The 20045-nt window shown below is 54.6% G+C and overlaps 1 protein-coding gene across 2 annotated transcripts in view; it reads left to right on the top strand.

Moving 5' to 3' along the window:
* PRKCA (protein kinase C alpha) overlaps positions 1 to 20045 on the top strand; it is a 248670-nt gene that overhangs the window by 181555 nt on the left and 47070 nt on the right. For both annotated transcript variants that reach the window (XM_087826312.1, XM_087826313.1), the window contains 3 exons: positions 17165 to 17321; positions 18373 to 18507; positions 18739 to 18835. In XM_087826312.1, coding sequence (XP_087682438.1) covers positions 17165 to 17321; positions 18373 to 18507; positions 18739 to 18835 — 389 coding nt within the window. The remainder of the gene's footprint in view (positions 1 to 17164; positions 17322 to 18372; positions 18508 to 18738; positions 18836 to 20045) is intronic.

Genomic DNA, 20045 nt, shown 5'->3' with positions numbered 1-20045 from the left:
GGCTTCCTGCGGATTCTGAGCGTTTTGCACCCTAAGGGTCCCATCCTCTGTCTACCATCTGGGTCTGGGTGCGATTTGGTGCCCATGTCTCCCCACCCCAGCTGTCGAGACGTCCCGCCGCGGTGGTGTGGTTAAAATAACAACATTCCCTCCGTGGGCTTCCCGCCTTACGCCAGCATGTTGCTTCAGAGTCAAGACAGTGAGGCTCCGCTTCGTATAGTAGCCATTCATTTTTTTAAAAAAATTTGTTCCCGTCACTATGTATCCCTTCTACCCCCCTTCCACCTCCACCCACCCCCCTCCCCTCCTGGGTGTGATTTCATCACAACCACCTGGGAGGAAAATGCCGTCCTCGCCCTCATTTTGTCACTGAGGAGACAGGCTGCAAGAGCTCCCCTGGCCTGCCCAGGGCCACAGGGCCGCTCCGTGGAGGATGCTCTGCCCCCCGCCCAGCCTGCCCCCCCCAGCTGGCTCTGGCCCGGAGAAGGCGACAGGCTGGTCCACAGCCCCCTCCCTTTCCTACAGGCCTGCCCACAGCGCTGCTGAAGTGTTTTCCATTTCACGTTTCTATCCTGCGATGAACACCTGAGGCCACCCTGCGACGGCCCCTCGACACCTGTCGTCACTGCAGTGTCGTTGGCACCGCTGCGGGTGGGGGTCTGTCATCATTTCTCCGGGGAGCCTCCCGGTCCCAAGGCTTGAGATAATGGCTGGAAATAAAAATGGCATCAGGGAAGCTGGCTGAGCTCCCCCTCCCCGCCTTAAAGGGAAGAACTGAAATGGGCAGGGACGGAGGCGGGGCCCTTCGGCGTGTGTTCTCAGTGGCCCCGGAGACTTGTCCTTGCCCTGGCATTGTCGCCGCCTTGGCAGAACCCACCTCCAGCAGTTGTCCCCCCCTGCGCTGAACACCCAGGCACGTCCTTCGTATGAGAAAACGGGAACGACCTCTGAACAAGAAGCAAAACCACCAGGAGGGGGCGCACAGGCCGCCCATTCAAACGCACGTGCTTCTGGGTGATGGCGGGATGTTTGCGACGGATTTATCTGCTCTGCCTTCTTCCCCGACTGGATGTCCTGGATCCCAGGTGTCACATGTCTGTGTGACCCCTTCGGCCACCAGTACCTTCCTTGCCTGCCTCCCAGTCTTACCCCTTATGACCCCCCGCGCCTCCCCCCCCCCCCCCGACCCCCTGATCCGACAGTAAAGAAAAGCCAAGCGCTGTTTCCTGGGGGGCAGGCCGCTTCCCGCCGCCTCGCCTGCACCGGTGCTGCTCCTCCTGCCCCCTCGGGAATCGCTTTTTAACATCCTGTTCCCGTTACCTTAGGAGGCCTCTCCTGACGTTTCCGGCCTTGCCGAAAATGGACGTCCTCCCCCTTCTCTTTATAACACTCGCGATGCGATTTCACGTGTGTGTTCATTTCTATGTTGATTTCCCGCCACCAGACCGTTAGCCCTTGGAGGTCAGAGGTGGCATCCATCTCCTGTACCCTGTCCAGCGCCTCGAATCTGTGCCTAATACATGTTTGTTGAGCAGGTGATGATGGAAGGATCCAGTAGGCACAGCATGAAAAAGCCACTCAGGTTTATCCTGTGCTCCTCTCTCCCCAGTCCAAGCAGCCTTCCCGTTTGAGCCCTATGCCTGGACCGTAACTCTCAGAGGCCGTTTTAGCCTAATTAGAAGCCGTGTGACTTCAGGGCCCTGTGAAACTCAGCCGACAGAGAGGTTGCATCTTCTAGAGACACTTCGCTGCCCACCCTGACGGCAGAGCCTCGTCGTGACCTATCCTTGCAGAGCTAAATGTCAAATGTGTACTAACCAGCCGCGTGCCGCCCGCGGGCTGTTATTCCTGCGCGGTTCCCGGTGCCGGGACCCCAGCACAGACTTCTGCCCTGGCGCTTAGTCTCTGGGCGTCCGCCCGAGGCCTCAAGGCGAGGGCGAGGGGCAGGAGTCACCAGCGGCGTTTCCTTAATGCTGCGTCTGCCTTTGTCTCGCATCACCCAGGTGCCCAAGCTCAACGTGACGGGCTTTTCTTTCTCCTGCTCAGGATGATCTCAAGCCCCTGGATTCTTTTTTCAATTTTACTTACTGATGTTAGAGAGAGAGAGAGAGAGAGAGAGAAACCTCCGTTTGTTGTTCCACTTATTTCTGCATTCACTGGTTGCCTCTCGTATGAGCTCTGACCGGGAATCGAACCGGCGACCTTGACCTACGGAGACGACGCTCTGCCCAACCGAGCCACCCGGCCAGAATGCCCTGGGTCCTTTCCAGGGCCCCCAGCCTTCCGTCCACGCTGACTTCAGTGGCTCCTGCCATGAGGAAGCGCCTTACGTTGGGCTTCGAATGCCCGCATCCCCGGGAAGAGATGAAACACATCATTTCTGGGGCCTCCTTCAAGATTACACCCCATTAGCATACAGGGACATCGACACTGACTGAGCAGGTCATTCTGGCACAGGATTTTAATTGCTTCTAATTATAGGGTTATCATTTAAGCACAGGATTAATTGCCGTGAAATTGTTGCGAAGGGCATGATCTTCTTCTGGAAAGGAAACGCATCAGCCAAGCGAGGGATCTGCCAGAAGCTTGCAAATGATGTGTTTTTTTTAACCACTTGCATGGAAACTTTGTTTTAACTCTTTGATGGGGGAGGAGATGTTAAAGGGATCAGGATGGAAGTGGAAATAAAGAGGAAATCAGTGCCCCTTTTGCCCCCCGCCCCCAAGAAGGACAGAAAACAAATGTTCAGTGTCTGGGAATCATTTGTTCCACCAACAGAAAATGCCCCCAAATAAAGGCAGAGATGTTTCCTCTCTGATTCAAAAACGCTCGAAGACGCAGGTGCTGTCTCACGGTTCCCCCAGCACCAGGCCGCTCTGCTATCTCCCAAACATTTGTCTTTCAAATGTTTTGTAAAGCAGCCTCCAGCTAACACGTGGGCACGGGGCCTGGTCATGGGCATCGCAGTGGGGCCGAGAGAAACCCGACTCTGTTCACCTCGGCTCCCGGGCGTTTCCACTCGGAAGGAGTGCAGATTTCCGGAGAAAACATGAGCTGGGTCAGCTCCTGGGGCGGTTCTAAAATATCCCGGTTTGAATGGAGTGGGGAAGGCCACCTGCGCGGAGCTCTGCGCCAGCCCTGCCCCACGGGGGACGTTCTTTGCCCAGAAGAATGGTGGTTGTAATTTACCGCCCATTTGGTAATTAATGCGAGGTTTGTGGTTAATTAAAGCCAGTCAGGTTCCTTTGAAAAACCAAGGCAGGCATTTTTCTTTTTCTAGAATAAAGAAGCGAGAACAGATGCAAAGGAAACGTCCCATCAGAGTTTCCAGGTGGGGGTGCTGAATCCGGGGAAGGGTACGCGGGGGGGGGGGGGCTGCTGCGCCCCCAGCTCAGACCCGAGCAGGCGGGGGATGCAATCAGGAGAGATGCCCGCCTCACTGAACGCCCGGTGGGGAGGCGCGCAGGAGGGCTCTTGTTCTGGAAAATACCACCGGCATCTCTTTCCCTTTGTTAGGTCGCTCTGCCTGTAGCCAGCCACCGCTGGGAGTGGGGTGCAGGGCGTGGGGGGCATATTGCTTCGGCTGCACAGCCACTCTCATGTCATAGGCTGCCTCGGTGACTAGCCCCAGAAGGACCCCTGAGGGGAGACATCCCCCCCGAGGCCAGAAAGGAACGTGTGTGCGCCGAACCTTGTACACGGCACCGTCCAGCCTCCCTGCTGCTTTCTGACCCCCAGCTGCCCTGGTGCCGGAGCTGCCTCCGGTCTGCCCCCCGGGAGAGCAGGGGCTCTGTTATCCTCCGGACTCTGGGCATCTGAAGGCTGCCAGTATAGTTCGGAAGAAAAACCCTCAGCACGCTTAAACGACTAACACTCGGTGAAGAAGGGAGACGGGGGGCTTACGTTTATCAGATGGCTTTAGAGGAAATGTGGCCTTGGCTTTGGAGTCTCAGAGGCTGGATTTGCCTCCCAGCTCTGCAGCTAACTGACGCTCAGTGAGCGTGAGGATGGTTACTCTGTGACTAGAGCCACGCTGATATCAGAGAGGCCAGTGACCCGAAGCCTATCATTTGACTGACACGTTGACTGTCTGGCCTGACGTGTTTGTGACGCGAAGCCACGGTGGGACTCCAGCCACCCTCGGGAAAGCCCGTCTCCGGTTTCCTTTGTTTCTCCTTCGCCACGCCCGCCTGCCCGGCGCTGCCCGGAGCACACTGTGGAATCAGCACTTTCAGGATCGAAAGGGCCTCGTGCGAGGGTAACGTTGCAGAGGAAGCTCAGGATATTAACCTTCACGATTCCGACTTCCCGCAAACCGTGGCCTCATCGCTTAACCTCTCTCTGTTCCCGTTTCCTCGGCGGCAAATGAAGGCACTTGACCTGTGAGCTCCGAGGGCCCTCTGGGCTCGCGCTGTGTTGCCGGGAGAGTCCTTTCAGAGAGAAAGCTAATCGGTGCCGGGCAGCAGGGCCTCTTGGACGCACAGGGGCCCCCGAGGCTCCGGGAACTGCACGTGGCCGAGGCCTGGGAAGCCGCGGGTCTTGTGATTTTCAAACAAGTTTGAACGGCCAGTGCCTTCGAGGGACGTCTTACTTGGAGTGATATTCCCAGGAAAGGGGAGAGGGTGCCGTACCCACCTCCCTCCTCTGGGGACCAGAGTTTGAAACCACGGCTGTAATCCAACCCCCGCATTCTACCTGTGTCAAAACCAAGGATCAGAGAAGGCATGCGACAGCTAAGGAGGGTGTTTGGAGTTGTAAGGGGGGAAAAAAAACAAACCCCAACACACTCTTAGAAAGGAGAGTTATGGAAAGAAACCTGGGGGGCTGTGTGGAACTCAGGGCGGGGCTGTGGGACCATAGAGGTAGCCGGAAGCAGGGACTAGCCCTCTGCGTCTGCCGCCTCCTGTCTCCCCCGCCGTTCGTCCTCTGCCTAGTGAGTTAGGGTCCCCCACGTTGCAGAGGACGCGGCCGTGGGCGGCTCCACAGCCTTGTCTCCCGCACCTTGTCTCCTGCTGCGTCAGGAAGGAGCCCCGCGTCCCCGGGAAGGCTTTCGTTGGCTCGCTTTGGGCCATGTGCCGCCTCTGGGCTAATCGGCTGTGGCTGAAGGGTGAGGTCTTTGAAGGCGGGGGAGACATTCACAGGAACAGGGGATGGTGCTAAGCAGACAACAGGCAATGCCGAAACCAGAAGCCACTAGCCCCGGGTGTGCAGGAAGGGGCTTTGGGGGTGGGGTCTGGAGCCAGGCTCCCGCCTTCTGCTTGGGTGCCTTTTCCGGCAGCCACCGTCGCCCTCCCACGAAGCGACTAGAGAGCAGTGGCAGGGTCTGAGCCTGCGTACGAAAGTCAGATGTGACTCATAAGTCCCTTCTGAACAAATGAACCTATTCCTGGCCTGGCCAGTTTCCAAAAACAGCCAAAGGATAAAGAAACAGTTTTGATTCAGCGACATGTGTCCAACTCGGCCCCCCCGGCGGCCCATTCACCACCTCCTCTCGTTTGGAGGCTGTAAAGCAGCACGCTGGGTTTTAAATGCGAATGGTGCTGATGCAAGGAGGTTTCGTGGTGGCCGAACCCCCAGGAAGCAGAGTTCTTAATGGGGCCGCAGTTTGAATGCAGAGCCAGTGACCCAGGAGGGGTGGCGACGTGTGATTAGGGCCTGCGACCTGGACAGAGCCCACGGCCTGCTGCGTGTTGAGCTCTTTGGCCTGAATCGACTCTCGCCCCGGGCAGCTTTGTCTGCAGGCCGTTTGCTTACTTGGTCCTGGCCGTCCTGTGCCCCTCGCCCCTGGAGCTCGGCTCTCACGGGGAATTCCAGCTGCGAGAATGAACTAGCTGGCAATGTGCTAACAAAGCCCCTGGATTCTTAGCCTCTATCTCTGAAAAATAAGGAAAACAAAAAGAAAAGAGCCAGGCTACCTGGCTTTCATTCAGCACCGGAAAAGAAAAGCCAGGTACATCTTATCCCAGTCATCGCCGTCACCACGCCCACGGTTCGGAAAAGGATGCGTCTCCTGCTTGGTTTGTAAACTGGGGTGATTATGCTGAGAACGGCAGGGCCCCCTTCCCTCCTGTTCCCCCTCAAAGCACTTAGATCTCAACAGCCCACCTCGTCAGGCCTCGGGGTTACCAGAATCTCCATCCCGTGGATAGACTTCGGCTTGTGGATCTGCAACACTGGCCGGCTTCCCATGTAATCTTCCCGCTGCCTGACGCTGTGGCCAGGTCAGTGAGTGGCTTAGCACCACGGCTGCTGCTGTGTAAGCGCCTCGGTTATTTCACTGGATTAAAAGTTTTACACCCAAGCCCTGGCCAGTGTGGCTCAGTTGGTTCGGCATCATCCTGGGCACCAGGCCACCAGTTTGATTCCCAGTCAGGGCACATACACAGGTTTCGGGCTTGATCCCCAGGAGGGGGTGTGCAGGGGGCAGCCGATCATGATCATCTCTCACATCCGTGTTTCTCTCTCTCTCTCCATCTCCCTTCTTCTCTCTCTAAAATCAAATTTTAAAAACATATTAAAAAATGTTTTTTGCATCCAAGACACTCAGCCCCCAGTCTTGTCTTTCCAGAGTTAACAGATAACTTAGTCCTGCACTAGGTTGGATGCGCGTGATCACCTGGTGCTGGTCTGAGGCACTGACAGGTGGTCAGACAAAGAGCCTGCTGGTGCTGAGAAGGCCCAGACTTTTTAAATTTTTCTTTTTGGCCTTGTGGTTGAGGTGATAAGAGGCTTTGCCAGGTAAAACTCTCTTAGCCTTGATATCATAAGTTTAATTAGTGTTTATCTTCAGCTTTGTAGTCTCAGATTAAAGACCGCGGTGCTATAACAGATAGAAAGGCTGAAAATGGCTTGTTATTATCATTTTCTCAGTCTGCAAGGACTGTATGTTCCAAAGACAGCTACTCATAGTCTCCCATTCCCGTGAACCCCAGCAGCCGCTGAGCAGTGTGTCCCTCAAAGACTCAGCTCTGAGCCCCGTTTTGATGACCAAGTGTCATACGGGAGAGTCATTGGTCCTGCAGATGGTTCAAACAGCCCTGGGGCGGGACAGTTGATCCCTTCCTGCCGACCGAGGGAGCGTGTGGACTGCCGCCGTCTAACCAGGCATCCTGGTGATGCCCGGTCAGGACATTCCTGCAGGGAAGCCCAGCGAAGGCCACCAGGAGACGGGCTCCCTCAGGCGAGCTCGCGGAACAGGCGCCTGGGATAAGTGGCCTCCAAGGTGTCTGTGCTCAACCCCTTGCATAAAGGCCGTAGAAACAGGTCGGTTTCCTTGGGCTTTGTCTCTTGAGGATTCAGCTACTTCAAGGAAAAAGAAAGAAAATCAATTTTTTTTTTTTTAAGAACAACCAATAAACATTTTCGTCTCTGTCCACCACACTGATGTGAATGGTTATGATTTTATTAGCGATGGCCTCAGAGCTGGGTCTGATTAAATTTAATTTCACGTCCCTGGTTATGTTCAGTTGGACTTCGTCTATTTTAAGCACAGATGAAGGGGAAGCAGTCAGACCGAGGGGGTGGCTGAGGGAGGGGCTGGGGGTGCCTTCTGCTCCCCTCCCGGCTCCTCAAGCTCAGCCCCTCTTGATACAAAGCCAGTGACCATGGAGACAAGTCGGCCAAGTTCTAGTTCCCACTGCGGATTCATCTCCGGTATCATCCTGTTCCTCTAAGAAAGGAAACGTTCTGTCTGTTAGCTGGGGGGGGGGGGGGGGGGGGGTAATTATGCAGCCAGACGTAGGGACTGGGCATTTCTGTCTGTGCCAGGAGAGAACCGAATGGTGGCACCTGCCCCTTCCTTTCTCCTCTTAGCAAACTCCATGCACCGTTCTGTGGTTGTAGCCCTTTCTCTTTGGGGTGCTTCATTGCTCTGAGATCACAGGGTGCCAGGGTCCCCCCTTTTGCGGGGGTCATCTGGGTCAGTACGGTAGACGGGAGCTCCCTCCGTGAGACCCAGAACCGAAAGGCACGTGGCCTGGAGCTGTCTTGACAACCGTGAGCCCAGGAGCAGGGTTCCCAAGGCCACCTTGTCATTCCCTGCTCCGGAGGGGAAGGCGGGAGAGGTGAGGGGTCAGCGTGTGCATTTGCTTTGGTGCCAGGAGTGATCCAGAACAGGGGAGATCGATCCCAGTTTTCTGTGTCGCTCAGGGGGTAGGAGGTTGAATGCCCAGTGGAGCGTTGGTCCCCATGCGCCCAGGGCCCTGTGGGTCTCATTTCTGGTGTCGAATCCTGCACCGGTCAGGGCGCCCGGCTCACGGCGGGTCTCCGTGCACGGACACACGGCGGCTGCTTCTAACCTGGGCGATGCTGCTGCTGACCCTAACAACAGTACTTATGAAGAGTTATTCGTTGCTTATTGTGTGACAGCCACTGTACCCTGGATTTTACTTGCATAATCTCATTTAATACTTTTTAGTTCCTATTGAGTCAGACTTTTTATTTTAAATAGTTCTCACCAAGGATGTTTTTTCCATTGATTCTAGAGAGAGTGGAAGGAAGGAAGGAAGGGGGAGGGGAAGAGAGAGAGAACCGTCGACGTGAGAAAGACACATCAATTGGTTGCCTCCCACTTGCACCCCGACCAGAGCAGGGAACCTGCAGCCCAGGTACATGTGTGCCCTTGACCGAGGGGGGGGGGAATCAAACCCGAGACCCTTTGGTATGCGTGCCGACGCTCTAACCATGGAGCCACGCCACCCAGGGCCGGGTAAGACTCTTCTTATCTCGTTTCATAGGTGAGGAAATGGAGACTTGGAGGGTTTCAGGGACTTGCCCAGTGACAGGGTGGGGATGAACTTAGATCCGGGCAGAACTTGTCTGTGTCCTGGGAGTTCCCATGACAACGCGCCCCCAGGGATTTTTGGTGCAGGCCTATGAGCCTCCTGTGTCAGCGTCAGATCCGAACCTGCTCTCCCCGCAGCGTGTGGAGTGGATGGGCCCCGAGAGCAGGCTGCATCTAGGAATGGCTGGGTGAGGCGGGGGGGGGGGTGGATCTCAGGTGGCCAAGGACGCTCTGTGATCGCTCCTCTGTGCCAGGTTCCTCGGGGCATGGGGCTGCTGACAGACTCCAGCAGACGCCAGCTCCCCCTCCCCAGACATCCTGAGTCCACTTCTCCGAGAGTGGACCCTGCAACCCTGTGTCCTTCGTGAGGCCTCCAGGGTGGTTCTCGTGCACAGTAACATTTGAGACCTGCAGCTCTGAGCATGTCAGGTTCTAGCCTTGTAGTTGGTTAGCTTCACCTAAAACAGGTTCTGAGCTTCAGATCTGTGGACGGAGCCCCAGGCACCCTCGCTCCCCAGAATCAGGGAGGCCTCCAAAATTATATGTAGAATTTTGTATCTGCGTCCTGGGAGGATGAGCCGCCACAGCCGTCACCCTCTCCAAGGCATCCTGTGACACCCCTCCTCCCAAGTTTAGGAATTATTTCCAGGATGAAGGGCAATGGAAAGGACCTTTAACTACCTAGTATCCAGACTAGGAACATGCAACTTCGCACATAGGTGATGTGCCCATGAAAACGAAGGCATAATGTTCTCAGTCTGCAGGGAGCCTGTGTCCAAAGTGGAAGGAATCTTGGCGATTTCCTAGTCCCACCAGCCCCCTTGCTCTCTAGACAGATTTCATGGTTCGCTAGAGACCACCCAAGAAAGCACAGGGAGGGCAGAGCAGGCTGGAGACCCACGCTCCTCGCCCAGCGCACTCCGCCAACCCCCCACCCCCCTCGCCCCCGCCCGTGGCTGGCCTCTCCTGCCCTTTAGGCCTTGCCTAGAGTATCTGGAGGTTTAGTCACATCATTGCCGGAGGTGAAGTGACCAATGAGATAATTCAGAATTGAATTAAACAGACAGCCTTGACCTTTTAAGGGCAGACCCCCCACCCCCGGTGGAAGCACATCGATAAACCACCCACCTGGTGACAAGGTGACAGTAAGGAAGCTCAGGTAGAGCGTTTGCCATGAGAAATGACAGCGGGCAGCTTAGATTCAAACCGAGAGTGGCCAAGAGGAATTTATCCGTCTTCTGATTAACCAGGCTTTCTAGAAACAGCAGGATCCCAGGAGCTGCTTCAGACATCAGTAGATTTCTACCTGGAATCAAGGTGACCAGCTCGTAACCTCTGAAATGCAGCTTCTCTCGTGTCCCTCCGAAAAGTTAAGAGGACCTAGGGACACACAGAGACCCACAATCGAGATGGACAAACCGCTTCCTGCCGTCTCAGAGAAAGTCCTGACTACGAACCTATGTGGGTCTGCATCAAGGAAAAAAAAATCATCAGTGGTCCGGCCATACTTGGCCCAGAAACAGCCGAGCCCTGAGCTCCCGAAAGAAAGCAGGAGGATTCTTTGTGCCTCCCCTGGGCTCAGAGGAACAGGGTCTCCAACCAGCCGAAAAACCGGGGAGGCCTCCCTTCCCTGCAGAGGGTCGCTTATTCCGCAGGGTAATTTCAAAAGGAAAACCGGAAGGATCAGCCCTGGGAGTGTGTGCTGAGGGTCACAGGCCCGTGTAAGGACAGGCAGGAAAGTAAGAACCCAGGGTGGGCATGACTCTACGTGGATGCCCCTGACGAGTCAGTGTGTGTGATTTCCAAGCATTAGGAAGTGGGTCCGATCCCACCTGGGTCCACAGAGACAGTGACACTGGGTCAGGAGCTATGCACATCAGGGTGAGTGCCAGCTTAGTGTCGAGGGAAGTTCACCAGAGGCCACGTAGACAGCGGACGGAGTCCATGGGAGTCTCAACATTGTGTCTTTTGGCAATCACCAAGTCTGGATATAGCTTTCCTCATTTGAAAATGGGTTACTGAGTGAAAACAGACTAAAAAGGACATATGAGAAAACTCCATTTAAACGTCCGTAGAGTGAGAAAATGCACCATCTCTGTAACACACAAACAGGAGGCCGTTGGGGCCAACAGGTTGAGAAGAAAAGCGAACAGAAGGAGATTTATTGATTTATTTTTTACGGTGACAGATTTAGATTTTTGGTATATGCATATCCATTAGTCTTATAATAAGAAAAAAATATTTCTTAAAAGAGTCTTTCTGTGTTGTTTATCGAGTATCATACCGGTCTCTCAATACCTGGAAACTATTATTTCTCTTGCACCCAGATTCGATTTCCTTTCAGAACATCGGGGTTATAGAACTTTAATGGAAACTTTTACTTTCCACCAACTGTGAAAGAGAAAGTGGTGAAATATTTATGATCTTTCCCCGAGGTCCACAGGCCGCCCTTTCTCGCCTCTCCTCTCTCATAAGTTTTATCCCAGCGGGACTCGGGCTGAAGAGTTGCTGACTTATGTTTTTGGGTATGTAAGTGGCTGCTGAATTTACCAGGACAGACCCTACATTCTTGGCACCGAGCAGTGAGTCTCGCCGATGAAACAGAACATTCCAGAGATAGGTGCAACGTGTGAGATTCCTGTGTCCTTGAACCCCCAGGTGTTTGCGTGGATCACGGGTAGTGGGGTGGGGATGGCTGGGCAGGTGTATTGTTAGTACATCTCGGTCTTCCCAGCCTTTGTCTTTGGCAGTAAAGGAACAAATCGAACAGGCATATGGGCCATAGGGTAGCAACTCGGAGGAGATCAAATCCAAAATTCTGTGGATTCCGTCAGCGCCGATGACATCGGCTGAGGACACAGCGGGAGGGCACAAGTGGATCAAACCCAACAGCACCGGGAGTCACAGCCTGCGGTTACCCGGCTGAAGCCCGTTCATTGCTGTTGATGACATCTTAGCGTTTTCTTGAAATCTTGAGAATTTCTACGTAGTGATCCCCACCCCACCCCCCAAGGCTCAACGGCCCTTTCCGACGTGTTTTTCCTGAAAGCCGGAGCTGTGCCATCTGCCCTTTTCTCTCTGTGGGCGCGGTGACCCTTAGTTCAAAGGATTGGATGTTGTCTAAAGAGCGCGGCTCCCTCTGGCCTGCCTTCGCTGCGCAGCCTGCGAGGTTTTCCTTGCCCGAGAGTCCCTCCAAATGGACGCTCTGTGTACTGCAAGCAAAAGATGACACGCTCCCCGGCCGTCCCGTCGGCTTCGGCTTTTCAGCCGAACAAGAATCCCAAGAATTGGGCCCTTGGGGGTTTTGAGTGAGGACCACCTTACGCACGCCTCCCACCCAAGGGCAGCTCCCGGCCGGTTCTCCATCCCCACTGCCAGGTCCTCCCCCAGCCGAAGCAGCAGTCGCCTGGAGGAATGCGGCTGTCCCTTTGCGCGCAGGTTCCGGGCGTGCGTTCTCAGGCCTTCCCTGGAGAGCCCGGCTCTCATGGCATACGGCGAAGGTCCTCAGCGCAGGGCCGTGGATACCCTCAGATTGTCAGAAAAACTGTAATGTTGTGTTAAAGGGGTTGGTGGCTTAAAGAGAATAAAGAATCTGGTGTGAAGGTTTTTAGGGTGGACCTGTCGCCCGGAGTTAAAATCCGCGTGCATGACTTGGGAGCTGTGCCCCTCCCGCGGGCCATCTGGAGCCTGCCTGGTGCTTTTCTTCCGCAGTGACCTTCTGTGCCAATCTGGTGATGGCCCGTGGCCTTGCGGGTTCGGGTCCTTCACAGGGTCCTCCCGTGCCAGCTTGCTGCCGTCGCCTGTGATGTGCCCACTTTTGCCAGGCCTGTGTGTCTCTGGTGGTTTGAGAGGCTCCCACTCAGACCCCCTAATCCCAGAACCTTGCCTGTTGCTAGACAGCTTGACCGCCCCCGAAGCATCTCTCGTGCAGGGCGGTGGGTGAATCCTGTTCCGGAAGCAATCTGCCGGGCCACCCGTTTCCCATCCACATTTGCAGGGCTGGCTCCTGGCACCTGGCTCCTGGCTCCTGGTGCAGAACCAGCTTGTAGCAGCGCGAGGGAACTGGCAGCTCCTGGGCACAGCGTCTCCCTTCAGCATCACCAGCTGAGGCCTAAACTAGGTGCAAATAGACCTGAGAACAGCGCGTTCTTCCCACTAAGTAACCAGGAAAGCGTGTACAGAGGAAACACGAGAACTTTGTGGCGGGGCTGCGTTTCTACACTGTTCAGAGCTTGGGGCCAAGGGCAGTGTCGGCTTTTCCCCTTTTTCTGTCTGACCCAGCCCCTGGGCCACTGGAAACAATGCCCAGGCGGTTAGGAGGTGGCTTTCTCAGCAGGACAGGCCCTGGGCTCTGCATAGAGTGAACCGGGAAGCAGACAGGCCGCTCCGGGGCCCGCTGTCCTCTAACAGGTCGGCCCTTCTGCACCCCAGTGCTGCGGGGTCCACACCCCTTCAAGTTCCCATTTCCGGGGAAGCCAGCCTTTGCATAATTAAAGAACGGCCCCATTGATGCCTTATCACGATCTTTGTCTGCACTTGGTGCCGGGGTGGGGCTGAGCTGTGGCTGCTGGAAGGAGGTGGGGTTGGCAGATTGCAGCAGGCCCGGGCCAGAGCGGATATTCCAGGGTGGAGGCTGCAGATCAGGTTTGCCGAGGAGTGTGGGCTGCTGCTCCAGAAACGCCTGACGTGGCCTGACGGGGTCAAGAGGCAGCGAAAGTGCACAGGAGAGACGTCGCTTCTGCGGAGACAGGAGAGGACAACCAAGGACGAGGGCGGGTCCCCGTTCCTCTTAGAAGATGTACCCTTGCTCCTCAGCAGGTGCAGCGCCTCGCTGACAGCAGGGATTTGAACAGCTTCTAGCCGCCGCGCCATGCCTGAGAAGTCCAGCACCGCCTGCAGCCTCTGTCCGAGTAGAGGGAGCCTGACTGTCCCTGTGCCCTCACATGCATGTCGGACGTCACATCTGTGTGGCTCTAGCCTGCCTCTCCCCGAGAAGCCGTGGCAGCGGCTGCTTCCTGCCCACCCGCCCGCCCGCCCGCCGCATCCTCCGCTCCACTTCCCCCATCGGGCAAAACTCTCTGGCCTCAGTCCTCAGTGCCAGCTGTTCTCTTCGCCATGGGGCACCTTTCCTGTCCATCCCCAGTCTGGCCGAGGTGGCCCAGCCCTCTAAGCTCATGAGGAGACAGCCCCGGCCCCGAAACAGTTTCTCAGAAGCCACGTGTCCTGGGCCAGGCTCGCCACCTCGTCAGGCACCTGCGGCACCACGGAGGCGTTTCCCAGCCTCCCTAATCTTATGTGAATGGATTTAGTCCAGCGATGATATCTGCTGACATCATCGGGAAGTTAAATGGCCTTTCAACCCGGGCTGGTTTATCTCAGGGCTGGGCTTGATGGCTCATGGTTTCAAAACAGGCACCTCAAGCCAGAAGATGGAAAGATCATTCACGTTCTGTATTCCTGTTAAAGTTCTGGGATCACAGGCCCGGCTTTCACTCCGAAACAGCGCCTTCCACGGTCCAAACGTATTCCTCCGGCCGGTGTGTCCTCGTGGAGGCTGCGGAACCGCGGATGGGACGCGAGGGGAGAGTGTCCTCGCGCCTGCCGCCTCCACGGTGGGGTTCGGGGCCCCTGTGCACGGACCCCGGGAGCACATTGAGGGCTGCAGCAACTGAGTGGGTGAGGGACGTGTGTGGCTTCTCTCCGGCCGTGTTTAGAGGCCTTCTACCTTCAGAACTTGGGTTGGCAGAGTAGAGCTTTACCAAAAAAAAAAAAAGTCTCATTTGCAATAGTTTAGTTATGAAAGTAGCATGATTTTTTTTCTATTTTAATTCTGTGAATCAAAGCAGTTTGGTTCTTGTAGAACAGGAGAGACAAGAAATGAGGCATGGGGCCTGCCGGGCGTGGCTCAGCGGTTGAGCATCAACCTAGGATCCAGGAGATCGCAGTTCGATTCCCGGTCGGGGCACATGCCCGGGTTACCGGCTCCATCCCCAGTCGGGGGGCGTGCAGGAGGCAGCTGATCAATGACAACTCTCTTCATTGATGTTTCTATCTCTCTCTCTCCCCCTCTCCCTCCCTCTTTCTGAAATCAATAAAGGTATATTTTTTTAAAAAAAAGAAATAAAGCACAGGGCCCATGCTGGGTCAGTTCTTGGACCTGCTGGTACTCATAGACCGAACTGTCCCACACCCTTCCTGTCTCAGAATCAGCATCTCCCTGCTCCCCCTCACCCCCAGTAAAAAAATACTTCCCCCGTGTGGGGCAGGGCCACCGACGGGCTATGACTTCTGCTCTTACTTGAGATGATTTCTGAAGGTACTGAACTGACATTAAAAAGCATTAAGTTACATGGTGAGAAAAGTTACTCCCTTTTCAATTTTCTTTCATTCTCTCTCGGGGGCTGGAATATTCTTAACACTCTAAGGCTTGTTAATTTCCCCTTTGTAACTAAGAGCAGGTCTCAGGCAACTGTGTCAGCTGGAAATAAAAGAACATTTGTATTTATTTTTATGGTTACTTACATTGTGTTTATTTTTATGGTTACTTTTCTATTTACGGCAGACCATCTGGGCTTCCCATGTCCCACAGTGATCAGTTTTGAGTGGTACATTTTTAAATGCTGACTGTTAAAAAGTGAGTAGATTTTTTTTTTAACATGAATAATGGCCTGAGTTAAATGATGCCAGTGATGCCCATCCAGGGACCACACGTTGAGACCGACCGCCAGGTGCATTGAATAACTTCACATGATACTCAGCTGGGAAGCCTGCTAGATGCTAATGCCTGGGCCTCAGCCCAGACCAATTAAATCAGAATCTCCACGGGGGGGCGGGAGATGGGGGCAAGCAGGCATCTGCATTCACTGAAACATCCCAGGCGTTTCAGGTGCCCAGCGGAGGTGGAGGTCCACTGGCCTAGAGGACCCAGTGCCACCGGCACCTGCGGGGGCCGGGGGGGCATCGCCCTCACCGCCTCTGGCTCCGCTCTGCCGCTGCATTCTCCCTTCCCTCTCTCTCCGAGCTCCCCCCTTCCAGCTTCCCCACACCTGCCCCTGTTGGGGACACCCTCAGCCCTGCTGCTTGGTTTAAGATGTTGCCGGCACCACACAGCCGCGTTAGGAAATTTCCACACGGTGCTGTTCTTCATGGCATTTGCTTGCCAGTTCTGAACATCCCTCTGGGTTGTGTTCTGGGCCAGGAACGCGGATTAACAGCCGTGAGCATGATCGTTACTGGGCTCTCCCTGCGCGCCGATCCCTGTGCTGAGCCCTTTGTGTGTGGACCCCGTACGATCACAGTGAGGTACAGTTTTCCAGATGGAGAAATGCGAGGCTCAGGGCGGCTCACCCTCTTGCCCGGAGTTACACCCCGGGAAGCGGCAGAGTCGGGGTTCGGGCCCAGGCGGGTTGCTCCCCACCCTGATCCGGGTGTTCGGGCACACTGTGCTCCGTGCCACGCGAGAGGGAGATTTGGACCCGCTGTCTGCTTCAGTGACATTTGGAAATGGATAGCTTCTTTAAATGTTCAGCTTCAATGATGATGTCCCCGTAGGAAGCCCCCGGCTTTAAATGCTATTGAGATTTTAACCCATCGCCATTCCGAAGAGATGGGCCTGAAATGACTGGCTGTCACAGCGCCGGCTGTCAGGCCTGCGCACTGAGATGATGGGGCCGCACCCTCAGTTACTGCGCAGTGAGCGGGACTGTTGGGGCCCCGGTGGTGCCCCGTGAGCTCGTCTGGGGTGTAGCTCAGTGTTCGCCATGCGGGGCTTTTTCTGCCCTTTGGAAAGTATGATTCTCATTCCAGTGCTTAACTTCAGAGGACCTTTGGCTCACGTCCACTCCTTGTGGGAGCTTCATTTTTATGCTCAGACGTTTCATCTTTGTGATACTTGCGTTGCCATTTCAGGAGACCAGCCCTTCTGCATCACATTAAAAACCTTCTGTCTGAGTTTAGGGGAATCCTCGGGCAGCCAGGCCCCCCGGAGACCACCTGCCTCATTGGAGGTGCTGAAGCGGTGGGCAGTGGGCGTGAATCCAAGACACTGTGCCCGCGGCAGAGTGGGCGCTCGCATCGTGGAATCTCTTTTCCCCTCCTTCATTTCCCAAGCCACCGACTGTATAAAGCCCAGAGTTCCTAATTTCCCTTAATTCTCCCAGCCGCGCTGTGCCACTGGGCATATGCCCCATTGGTTTTTCTAGCTGAGGAAGCAGAGGCCCGTGAACGTGGGCTTCCCGGGCTGGGGGCCCGCGGCGAAGGGCACGGGATTTGAAAGCAGGCCCCCTGACTGCGCAGCTCATACGTGGCCTACCCGCTCTCCGCTCGATAAGGGTCGGTCCTCTTTTTTGTAACATTTCATCTTTCTTCCTTCTTGCTTCACAGTCCAAGATGCGAAAAATCTAATCCCCATGGATCCGAATGGACTTTCAGACCCCTATGTGAAGCTGAAACTCATTCCCGATCCCAAGAACGAAAGTAAACAGAAAACCAAAACCATCCGCTCCACTCTCAACCCCCAGTGGAACGAGTCCTTCACGTTGTAAGTTCTGTCTTCTCTCCTTGACCCAGCGGCCTCCCTGCGCACCACAGAGCCCCCCGCCTCGTGGTTAGAGACACTGAGGCGGGCTTGGTACAGACGTCGCCGAACGTTGCCTTGTTCCTGAGACTTTCGCAGCCTGCTGCCAGGGGGGCGGCTGGTGTCACTCCAGTTTGATGGGCAGTAACTTGGTTTATTTACCAAGAGTTACATGATGCCAACCCCCCAAATTATCACCCAGATCTATCTACTCTGTACAAAAATTCTGTTACGTTATGGGTGATATAAGAACATGTAAGGTGTGTCCCACCTCTTGCTGAACTTAGGATCTTTTGAGGGTTAGGGGAAGACGTAAGAATTTGAATAATAATTTTTAAAACTCATGGAATAAGTGAGTAACTTAGATGCCGCCGTTGCCACTATGAAATGGGAAAATCACCCTTGCCTTGAAGCAGGGAAGACTTCTTGGAGGAGGTGGCATTTAAAGTGGGTCTTGAAGGAATCCAGGATTTCAGAGAGAGAGATGGTAGAAGGGAAAGAGGGGAGGGGGTTGTGGGGTGAAGGAGTGGCGTGAATAAGCGGTGAGAAAGCACAGACAAGTGGTCTTCTTTGTAGGGCACCATTTCCCTGTGGACAACCAGGAAGGTAGCTCTCAGTCATACAGAACAGAGGCCGCAAGCTTTGTTCTGCAAAGGGCCGGATAGTAAATATTTTAGACTTTATGGGCATACAGTCTCTGTTACACGTATACAACTCTGCTGTTTTAGCAGCCATAGACAATATGTAAACACATGGCTATGGCTGCGTCCCAATAAAACTTTATTTATAAAAACAAGCAATGGGCCGGATTTGGCCTGTGGGTCATAGTTTGCTAACCCCCAGTTAGAACGTTGGCTGCCAGGAGGCTGGTACTTGGTTGGCAGTGGGGAGTCACAGGAAGAGAATTTGAATATATTTTCTGTTTTTAATCTCAAGCTCAGATCATGAGCATGGGGTATCTCCCAGGAAACCGTAATCGGGATAACCACATGTATGTATGTGTGTTTGTTTGTAGCAAATTAAAACCTTCAGATAAAGACCGACGACTGTCCATAGAAATCTGGGACTGGGATCGGACAACACGGAATGACTTCATGGGGTCACTTTCCTTTGGCGTTTCGGAGCTGATGAAGATGCCGGCCAGCGGATGGTAAGGAAGCCCACGGTTACCGCGTCCGTGTCAGCCGAGGGCTGGTAGTTTCAGAGTGTTTAGAACACATAGGGATTCGGAAACAAGCCCGTTTCAAGCGACCATTGGACACGTAGTTACCTGGCTGTCCTCTCCCTGGGGGATGCGTCTCGGAAACAGCTGGGCTGGAGGCTGAAGGAGAAAGGTTGCTGAACCTGGGACCTTGACTCTTGTCTCCCCCGTCTCTGAAAGGTACAAGTTGCTCAACCAGGAGGAAGGTGAGTACTACAACGTGCCCATTCCAGAAGGAGATGAAGAAGGGAACGCGGAACTCAGGCAGAAGTTCGAGGTGAGGACCCCCGCAGAATCCCCCGAACCCCTTTCCTTGGTAAAGCTGAACTTCGGGCAGGGCCGGACCTCTGGGGTCACCCTGCTGCAGGGCAAAGAAATAATTTAAATGCTGATCTTTCTCTTTGTTCAAAACCCTATATATTACCTAATCCACTGTTCTTTGCAAGCTGTTGACATTCCGTGTCTGTTAGCATTTAGAGAATGGAAAGGAAATGTCCCAAGAAAGGACATGGTTGATTTCTGTGTTAGGAATTGGTTCGCTCCTCTTGGGGTGGTGGGGGGACTCTGGGTGCAGTGTCCTCATTAGGAGGGGGGGCTGTGCTCCTCCCAATGGCAGGAGGGCATTCTGGCCTTCCCGCGGGAGTCTGTATGGGTGTGATGGGTTCGCGTCTTAATTTTTGCTCTAGATCATTGGAAAATGCCAGCTCTTGCCCTCCCCCCCAGGTTCATGTCTCCTCTCTGCTCCCTTTCCCTGCGCCTCCCTCCCTCCCTCCTCGCTTCGCTCTCTTCTCTCCTACGTCTCTCTAGTTACCATGAAGCTTCTCGGTCTTTAACGAGCATTCTTTCCTCCAAGCACCTGCCTCAAGTTCCCGGTCACACCTTTTCATTTGTTCTGTTTCTCGGACCACCTGCATTTTGGGTTTTTGAGGGATACACGTAACAGCCGATTCAGTCTATGGAACTGGCCCATTCCTTTTTTTATTTTTATTTTTTTTATATCTATCTTTATTGATTTCAGAGAGAGGGAGAGAGAGAGATAGAAACATCAATGATGAGAGAGTCATTGATCGGCTGCCTCCTGTAGGTGCCCCCCCGCCCCCGACTGAGGGTCGAGCCTGCAACCCGGGCATGTGCCCTGACCGGGAATCGAACCGCGATCTCCCGAATCCTAGGTGGATGCTCAGCCGCTGAGCCAGGCCGGCCGGGCCCATTCCTTTTTGAATCTTCCTGCCGCTCAGGCTCACCAGGATTCCCTGAAATTCCCCCACCCTAATGAAACACGCACGTACACACACAAACTCGCAGGCGGCTGCTGAACTGTGATCGAAATGTTGGCACGAAGGGGATGCTGGCCTCTTCCTCCTTCTGTCGTTTCCGTCTCCCAAATAAAATTTGGGATGCACCGGAGGGAGGAACAGCGTTGGGGCATCAGGATGGCGTCACCGCTGGTAACGTCTGAGGCCTTAGCTGTGCTGACGGAGAAATAT

The sequence above is a fragment of the Miniopterus natalensis genome, chromosome 17 (assembly GCF_054644295.1).
Source record: "Miniopterus natalensis isolate mMinNat1 chromosome 17, mMinNat1.hap1, whole genome shotgun sequence".
NCBI classification, from domain to species: domain Eukaryota; kingdom Metazoa; phylum Chordata; class Mammalia; order Chiroptera; family Miniopteridae; genus Miniopterus; species Miniopterus natalensis.
The sequence above is the reverse complement of the archived record's forward strand: the minus strand, read 5'-3'. Positions and strand labels throughout refer to the sequence as shown.